The sequence below is a fragment of the Trachymyrmex cornetzi genome, unplaced genomic scaffold (assembly GCF_001594075.2).
Source record: "Trachymyrmex cornetzi isolate Tcor2-1 unplaced genomic scaffold, Tcor1.1 scaffold559, whole genome shotgun sequence".
NCBI classification, from domain to species: domain Eukaryota; kingdom Metazoa; phylum Arthropoda; class Insecta; order Hymenoptera; family Formicidae; genus Trachymyrmex; species Trachymyrmex cornetzi.
This window is the reverse complement of record NW_017299870.1, coordinates 3,737-13,789: the sequence shown is the minus strand read 5'-3', so window position 1 is coordinate 13,789 and position 10,053 is coordinate 3,737. Positions and strand designations below refer to the sequence as shown.

Here is a 10,053-nt window from a genome sequence, read left to right as displayed (position 1 = left end):
GCGTTTTGGAACGCACCCCTGCCGGGCGGTCGACTCCTCTCTGCGGAAACTCTAGCAAGGGGCTAGCTACGGGATTGCCGATGGGTCACTGACCATTTTGCTTCCATTTTGAATAACTCGGTGACAAAAAACATACAGAGGTCTATAAAAAAGCAAATTAAAGGTACAAATTCGCTCTTTCGAAAGCTATAAACCCCATTTATGTGCAATTTATAATTGGCGTCTTGAAACTTCGCAAATTTCATAAAAGATTTTGAGAATTTATGCATCTTCATTTATAAGTCATAAGAACAATACCAGGTCTTTTTAAAAACTGAGCATTATAAGATGTACACAAAAAAACTTTTTATTATTCATTTTTTGACAAATTCCCGTGAATTTCGGTTTTAAAAAGACCTGGTATTGTTCTTATGACTTATTGTTTGAAATTTACACGAGCGAATTGTATATTATATTCTCTATTGTAATTATCTTCATTTATGTTTGTGTAACTTTATGAAATATCAGTAGTACCGTTTTTTTAAGTACTGGTCTGAAATATAGAGATTTCAAGTTTTAAAACGTTTTTTCTAAAATCTCGATACGTTGATTTTTCACTGAGTTATTGCTGTTTGAAAATATTAAAAATTTGTGAAAAAAATTTTAGCCAGATTTTTTTACGTGTGAGTGTATACAGTCGATTTGTGTATACAGTGGAATTCATAGTATGATAGCATGATAATAACATACGTATTAATGATATGAAACAACTTTCAAAAACTCGCTTTTGTTATATAAAATAAAAAATAATTGTTAAATCTTTTTATATTTTATCCTTATTTATGGCATTAGAATGTGTGTACAAGTACTTTAAAATATATAAAAGATTGACACAATTGTTATGTAATGTCTCAATTTTGTACATAATTATTCGATGAAATTCATGTAGGTATCCGAATTTTAAGCGCTAGTAAAATTACACATAATGCAGTTAAAACTTTTTTGTAATTATTTACCTGTTCACGTAAGTCCTCATCGAGATTATAATTGAACAATTTATAAAGAATTGCTACTGTCTTATTTATCTGAAATTATATTAGCGTAAAACGAAAATTTGTAATAAAACTATAAACTTTGCATTCACATTGAATAAGATTTCCTTATTTCAAATAAAATTTTGACACGTGTAATTTCATTGTTGCTTGCGTTATTATTTTAATTATAAAAATTATTAATGCTTTTGATCTACTATACCTTATAGCAAAGAGTTTGACATACGTAGTTTAATGTGAGAAATAAAATGCTATAAAAAACGAAATAAAAATATTTGATTATATTCGTGATAATATTATTAAATGTCCATATAGTCTGGTGCTCTCCAAGCAATTGATACATTGATAGACAGATCTTTATAGCTTCAATAAAGTACCATATCATTTGTATTAACATTTGTACTTTGAATATTATGTTTAGTTTGCGTGATATGTGGCATAGTTGTAAATTACGTGCCCGTAAATAAATTGTAATTGTTATAATTAATCAAATCGTGAGATATATACGAGAGACATATACGAGAAGTACTAAGCAAAAAATATTTTTAACATACAAATCGATATAAGCTATAGTGTTATAACTTGCAGTTCACAGTGCATTATAAGATTATTTCACGTAATTGAGATTAATTATTTTTGTACACATATGTATATACATATACATATATAAAATGTCTCGTTTTAACTGCTGCATCAAATTATTTAGAAACGATATGGAAAAATGTATTTCAGATAAAAGTTAAACGATTTCGAAGAGAATATATTTTTTTAAATTAATTTTAAACTAATTTTTGTTACATTGTTTTTTTTTTAAGAAGCATCTAAAAGATGTTAAGTGTACAATTTAAGGATGTATTAGACGCACAGTCTCTGCAAAGACAATTAAATTTGGACGTATATTTAATATTTCCATTTCAAATAAAATTTATACGTATGAAAGTTATGTAAATAAGTTTATGTTTTTTTTAATAACACATTTTCAGAGTTTATTAATTTTAATTGTTATTAGTTTTATTGTTAAAAGTTAAAATTTTTTTAATGATAAAGAAATTTACATTATTCTTTTTTATAACTTTAATACTTTAAATATTCACATAAAATAATTTATGTAAAGTTTCATTGCGATTCACTGATTAGTGTTACAAAGATATAGAACAAATAAATATTTTGTTTATGTATTGGACAACCAGTTCATGCATCGCAACGTAACTCTACGCAAATAATCTTAAATACATAATGTACTTATATTTAAAAAATTGAGTTTTTTATCATTCATTTTATATAATGCATTTCCATAGGGTAAAGTCGCCTCTTATGGGACAGGTTCCTAATATGAGATAACGGGGTTTCTGCTAAACTAACAAACGCATGTGTCCAAGCAGAAATTGACCTCATGGCTAGCTAACCATTAGAGATAGAAAAGTTGTGTCTTAGTTAACTGCCGTCTAGTATTTCTGGCTAGTTACTAACTAGCTATGTAACGCTCACTTCTCCTAGCAGCTATACAAGAAAAATTAGCTAGCAGCTAGACAAAATATGTTACACAGTCATGGCATATATGGAAAATCATAGCTAGCTACTAGCTCGTAATGTAACACTCACTTCTTCCAGTAGCTGTACAAGAAAAATTAGCTAATAGCTAGATATAAAATGTTACACAGTTACGACGTGGAAAATCATAGCTAGCTACTAGCTAGTAATGTAACGCTCACTTCTCCCAGTAGTTGTACGAGAAAAATTAGCTAATAGCTAGACATAAAATATTACATAGTCATGTAGAAAATAATAGCTACCTACTAGATAGTAATGTTCTCCTAGCAGTTGTATACGAAAAATTATCTAGTAGCTGTCTATCCTACACTAGACAGCAACTAAATAGGAAAAAAACATTTTTTCGACTAAATATTTTCTACCTAATTTCTAGAGATAACTTTTATTAATTATATTTCCTCTCCATCTTTTATTATGTCCTCTTTAAGTACTGAACGGGCCACTAATACCTAGGAAAAAACTTTTAACATCCGATGGGATTTGAACTCGTGACTCCATCCACAGTCCAGGCTTCTGAGTCGCTCACCTAATGTACTGCTCCACTGCTATCTTGTCAATAGAGATGTTTCGAATTGTTTATATAATTTATTCAGCACAAATATGATTTAATACCTAGTGACTAGATACTATCGACTAATAGTGTGTTCGAAAATAAGTTTGATTACTACCAGTAAAAACAATACAGTTGGTAGCAGTGAAAATTACTGGCGCTGCGTTTTTTTTCTTCCAGCAGTAATATCAGTAACGCACAGTAATGGTAACGGTGAGTGAATACTGGTATCGTATGCATGCACTATCCCATTCGAACAGTGAGTGAAACGCGGTATTGGAGAAAACGAAGAGAAATTTCAATTAATCCAAAAAATTTCATATTCACTAATTTCAGGTAAATTGTATGTACAAATTAATCTATCTGTAAAAGTTCAAAAAAATGGAGATACCATCTAAAAATGGAGATACCATCTCTCAACATGAACGAAACACTAACCAAAAATTGAATAATTTAACATTAATTGATGAAACAACAAATAAAAAATATGTCATAAAAGTACCAATGGAAGTGTATAACCGTGCTCATAATGGTATAATTATAATAATAATTCATATTTTAACAATAGCAGTCCTTAACATAATATTTATGTTATAAAAATATGATAGTTATTGGGATAATTTCCTTCTTATGTGTCTTTGACTGCGTTCAGTAGAAAAAGCAGCTTTGCAACTGTTGTAAAATTCTTTAATATGATTGATCTTGCCCTTAGTTCCTCACTGGATCTAAATATATAAACTAGTCATATCTAAGAATTTTACAACAGTTGCAAAGCTGCTTCTTTGCTGAACGTAGCCTTTATATTATTATTACTCTCTTTTTTTTTACAGACTTGATATTTGCTACTACGTTATTACAAAATGCGAAATTATTACTCAATTCTAAAGGTACACATAATCCTATTCCACCAACAAATATGATGTCAAATGATATTAGTAAACCTAGTTGTTCAAATGTAACAAGGAAGATCGTTAGTAATGACACTGTTGATAATATACTTCATGATAATATTATTTCCGACACTGAAGACATTTCAGATATGTCAGATACAGGTAAGTTTAAAATAGTAGTAAGAGTAGCAGAAAGTAAAATATAATAATTACTTTTTCCATTTTAGAAGTAAATAAAGAAAGATGGGGACACAGTGCTATACTTTTACTAATATCTTTATATAAAGAAAAATCATATATGCTTGAAAAGGGTAATCATAAAAAAATGTGGATTGAGATTTCTCGATGCATGAAAGAAAAGAAATACAAGTTTACAGGCAATCAGTGCAATAATAAAATGGATGCGTTAAAGAGACGATATCGTCAAATTATGGATCATAATGCTCAAAGTGGGAACGATAAAAAGGAATGGATATATCTAGATGTAATATGTTAACACAATAGTAATTATAATTGTAAAACTGTTAGACCGTTTTTGTGCATATTAAAATATTATATATTACAAGATAGAAACACACGATTTATGTTTTAGATATTAAATGATATTTTTCGAAAAAAACATTGGATAAAACCATTAGTTGTAGCAGGATCGAATATTAAAGAATCTGAACGTTCTCCACTAACTGATAATGATGAAAATAAATCACCTGCAGTTAGTAAGTAATTATAAAGAACATTTTTTTATTCAAGTATATATATTTTTATTTACATATAACTAAATATAGTATATTCTGTATACAGAGAAAAAAAAGATCTCTTTAACTGAAGCAAGAGTGGATTACTTGACAGCTTCATTAGAAGAAAAACGATTAAAAAGGGAAGAAACTGCCCAATACAGAGCAACAAAATTAGAAATATTAAGAGAAATAAAAGAAAAAATGTTTGAAAATCGGAAATAACAGTAGTGTATATACATAAAGAGAGAATAGACTAAAAAAAGAAGAAGAGATGTAAATATAAAAATATAAATGTAAATATAAAAATTAAAGATTTAAAATTAACGTATATATAAAAATTAAAGATTTAAAATTATTAAAAGTTGAAAAACGTTGAAACATGATATTTTTTTCATTCAACAGCTAAGGGATTAATGTCTTTTTAATTTACTACGAAAATTCTATATATGTTTAAATTAAGTGTCTCTTAGTATAATAGAAGTTATGTTTTAGAAAAACTAAAATAATTTTTGTATGATTTAATTTCAATATTGTGTTCATTCACTTTTCAAGCCAAAGCTTTCCTGTGATCATTATAAGCTTGTTATGTGATAAAGGGTGCATTCTCTCTCCGTTTTCATGCTCACACGCTGTAAGTATCATTTTATCCTTGTTGTCCATCAAATGTTAAACAAGAACAAATGATGCTTACAAGCACTATAACTGTAAGGTGACCATATGTCCTTTATTGAAAAGGATAGTTTTTATTTTAAGTAGCTGTTCTTTAGATTTATTTATTCCTTCTAAATTCAATTTTGTCCTTTATTTTCCTTAAGAAAATAGTCACCATAACTATAAGCGAAAACGGAATGCACCTAAAATGATTCTCTCGTATTTTAAGGGAATGAGATTATTGTGTTTAACTTTATAATATTACACGATAAACAATGTATTAAAGTCATTTTAACAGACACGTTTAAGTGTATGTCATGTTATATGAAAAAGTACAAATATATATGTATTAATTACAGCACAAAAAGTTAAAGGCTTAAAGTTATCAAAAATTTAAAAACGTTGGCTTACAAGGAATTATTATTATTATTACCTAATTGATTAAAAAAATACTTTATATAGGTTTAAGTGTTTTTTATAATAAAAATTATTATTTGAATCTATAACATCTCTTTATCGAGTTAACATTACTTTATATTCTTATCTCCATTGTATGGTTGTTCCAAATTTATTACTGATTACGTTTTATAATTCGATACTGTCGATTTCTGATTCTCGTAATATTATATCCATCTTTTCTAATTATGTAACGATTTCCGAATTCTTTTAATAGTTTTTAATGCGTTTTGTGTACATTCTGAAGAGACTTAAATTTAAGGCCGAAACATGTAGTGTTTATAATCTCGAGCGTAAAATATATTATTAAAATAATTGTTGTAACTTCATAACGGTAAATATGTTCTTATAATAATTTTGATATGTTTCTTAGATATTCATGTATATTAAAATCTAAATTTGTTGAACTCTTTTATTGTTTTCTTGACTCTTATTAGCCTTGTGAATTACTTTGTTGTAATTTTAATATTAAGAGTCCTGTATTCTTTAACTATTATTAAACAATATAACAGAAAGGTTATTTGTACAAACTTTTCGACCACAATTAGGTCATTCTCAATATTAATTTACAATTTTAAATTCAACCATTATTAACTAATTATCTACTAATTGCTCAGATTATTACATTATATTCGATTAACAGACATAAAAAACCACTAAAAAATATAAGAGAACACGATTTAATCGCTATTATAATTGTCTGACGAATGTCGTAATGTTGAGTTTAACTGAAACAGCAAATTCATATTTCGAAATTTTTTGGCTGGATTAACATCTAAACAATTAAAAAACTATAAATTTAGCCTGATAAATTCGTTGTTATCTATCACATAATTTCATTATAAAAGAAAATGTCGTATTGAGCTGTCCTAACCGGAACTCAAATTCAGAGATAACTTGATAATAACATTGTTTAAATTGTTCAAAATAAAGGATATAGAAACAAAATCATACATTTTATTTACTATTCGGTAAATTTATTTTATTTACTGTTATACAAAAATTAATTTAATATACAATATGTCATTGTGTGTTTTGTACTTATAGATTCTAGTTAATTCTTTCAAAATTATCATGGGCAATTATTTCCGTCAGTCTATTTCGTTTTATATTTCCTTCTTCTTTCAAATCATTAGCGATACCTAATGGTTCCATTTCATGCAATATTTCAGGAATAATAATAGGGATTTCAATATAATCATTTCGTAATAAACATATGTTATGTAAAATACAACAAGTAATTATATAATAAGGAATTAAATTTGTTTTTGTCATAGGCAATTTATCTAATAAATATATCCATCGTCCTTTTAATTAATAATATTTAAGTAAAATTTAAGTAAAAAGTCATTATCATTATTACCTATTAAATTTGCGATTTGACGACCAAGTTTATCTGTAGTTTCGTCAACAGATATCCAAATATAATTATCACCAATATCCGACCTAACATTTTCGATGACCGAATTGTAGCAGACGTCCAAATAATTTTTCCGCAAAGTTGACTCATCTGAAATTTTTTGGAGTGTGTATTTAGTGAAGAAATTTCTCCATGTCTCATTATCAACACAACGCCAGGGCATCTTAACAGCAATCATAGCTTTGCATAGATCGACATAAAAATTATTTGTATAGTTTGATTGCCGCTTTTCATTTGAATTATTACTTTCTTTATTATGTTCTTCATTATTTTCTAAATGTAACACATTCATTTTATGTGTGGCTGTTGAAACGTGCTGAGTCAATTGTGATTTTCTATCACATGTAATCTATAAAACATTAGAATTATAATTTTAATAAAATTGATGTCTCAAATAGATATTATTTATTTAATAATATTTTAAATATTATTTTTTAATAATATTATTTATTACCTCTTTGTTATTATATCCACTGCAATGAACGGAATTTCCATCATATGTTAAATATTTGTCGCTGATTTGGTCGATCCAGCTTTTTATTAGCACATTTTTATTTTTCTTCACTTCCGGCATCTTTTTAAAAACTATTCACATTAATAGGTAATAAATATTATGTTAAATACTATTCACACTATCAATTATGTATATAATAATATTCAACTATGTCTTACAAAGCTATGTCTAAACGCGGTGAGAGCAGCCGAACGACTCCTCTTTTCTTTCCTCGCAAGATCTCTCGCTCATACCTCTTGTCATTCAATCAATACGGATCCAAACATCAATACGGATCCAGACATCAACACGGATCCAAAAATAGATTTCGCTTTAAATGCCTTAATATGCAATTTATGCAGTTATTATGTTCGATTTATGTAAATATGCATTTATGTAAAATATGCATTTTATGAAAAATATTCAGTTATATGTTTTTGCATAAATATCCGCAGCCTATATATCAGTGATGATTCATCACTTTTTAACCGCTTGTATGTCCAGAACGGCTTGACCGATTTTTATTTTTTTTGGTTCAAATTACTCGTGGCGATGCCACCTTCGGGATATATTACGTGCGATTTAAAATTTTTTATATTTTGGTTGTGTGTGTGTGTGTGTGTGTGTTCTGTACCCCCAAAAAATGGACTTTGGTGGCTCAGGATAAGGGACTTGTAGTGTCTTTATGTCCTTTCACTTTTTTTTTGAACATGGCCGGAGACATTACCACGTCTCCTGACACGTGTCTCCTATTGTTGTCCATAGAACAACATACTAAAAGCTCATTTAAATCGGATAGATTCACTTGGTTGTGTTTCCTTGTCAGTTTAGTCCATTCTGCTCCTGTGCGAAAGCATTATCATTACTTATCAAACACCCTGTATATACATAAATATGTGTATACATAGATGTAATGATAACCAAGTGATACTATCTTTATTATTATTTACTTAATCCAAATGGTATCATCTTTAATTTTTGTGCAATGAAACCTAAGTACCATATATGTATGTACAGTATATCTTATTGAAGGATCTTGCTATTCCAATCCAAATGATTTAAATTTCTCTTAAATGAAATTATTATATCACAATTCATTCACACACACAAAGACATTTCCTCTTCCAACTAAAGTATAGTGGTTATTTAAAATTCTCTTTCAAAATATTATACAAAACATTAATATAAATTTAAATAGAAAAATTTTTCATGTAAAAACACTTGGCGCTGCTAGATCTAGATATAATAATAGTAGCAAAATACGAATGTAATATTTAGAAAAATAAGAGAAATAAGAATATAATACTTAGAAAATGTAATATTTAGAAAAGTAACAGAAATAAGAAGCATATTAATCAGAAAAATTAGAATCGTATTAAAAAATATGGTAAATGTTTCCCTTTACACAGTCAGCCTCAAATGACTTCTAAGTGACCTTGACCTTGACCTTGATCCTCAAGAAGGTCAAGGTCATTGACCGTTCCCGTCGCTCGTTATTCGTTGAAAAGTTATGAACGAAACAATTTTTTATATATTGTAATGTTATGTGAACCTCTACCGATGGGAAGGGTGCGGGAGAGGAGTCCGTAGGGCCTCATGTGTGTGTGTGTGTGTGTGTGTGTTTTCAATACAACATATATACACTCCAACATGAAGAATATATTACATTTTATTCATTATTTGATAATACATTATTTAATGGATATAAAGAAGCCATTAATCTAAAAAATTGCGGTATTCTCTTATTGAACACTTTTCTTATTCTTTTACGTCCTCGAACTTGTTTATAAAAATTATTAACACATTGGATAATAAGCGATGATGACGTATATCGTAAATGCACTATTTGTTGACATCGCGGATACATAACTTCTGGTCGTATCACTTGCATATCACATAAATAGTTTACAAGATCTTCAGAATTATAAGATAAATGCAGAAAATCGTGGAGCAACATTTTCGCTCTGCTAAATTAGACAAAGGACTGTAACAACTCAAATAACAATATGTTTCCTTCCCTCAATATTATTATTCTCACATTCCTAATATGAACGTACATACGTAAACTTAAGTATCTCAGATTTTGATTTTTTCAATCATATTCTTTAGGCATTGTCACTCAGTGTACATCAGTGTATATCAGTCAATAGATAAGTTATATGGAATAAAACATATGCGCGCCCGCGCGCTCACACACACACACGCGCGCGCACACACACCCCACCCACCCTGCACCCACCCACCCACCCACATACACACACACACACACACACA

At 28.5% G+C, this 10,053-nt stretch overlaps 1 protein-coding gene across 1 annotated transcript; it reads left to right on the top strand.

The window, feature by feature from the left end:
• Positions 1-4,048: 4,048 nt before the first annotated feature.
• On the top strand, positions 4,049-5,173 carry LOC108765861 (uncharacterized). Its single transcript, XM_018514731.1, has 5 exons — positions 4,049-4,184; positions 4,250-4,506; positions 4,615-4,738; positions 4,824-4,921; positions 5,162-5,173. The coding sequence occupies exons 1-5, from the start codon at positions 4,049-4,051 to the stop codon at positions 5,171-5,173; spliced, it is 627 nt and encodes a 208-aa protein (XP_018370233.1).
• Positions 5,174-10,053: the final 4,880 nt, after the last annotated feature.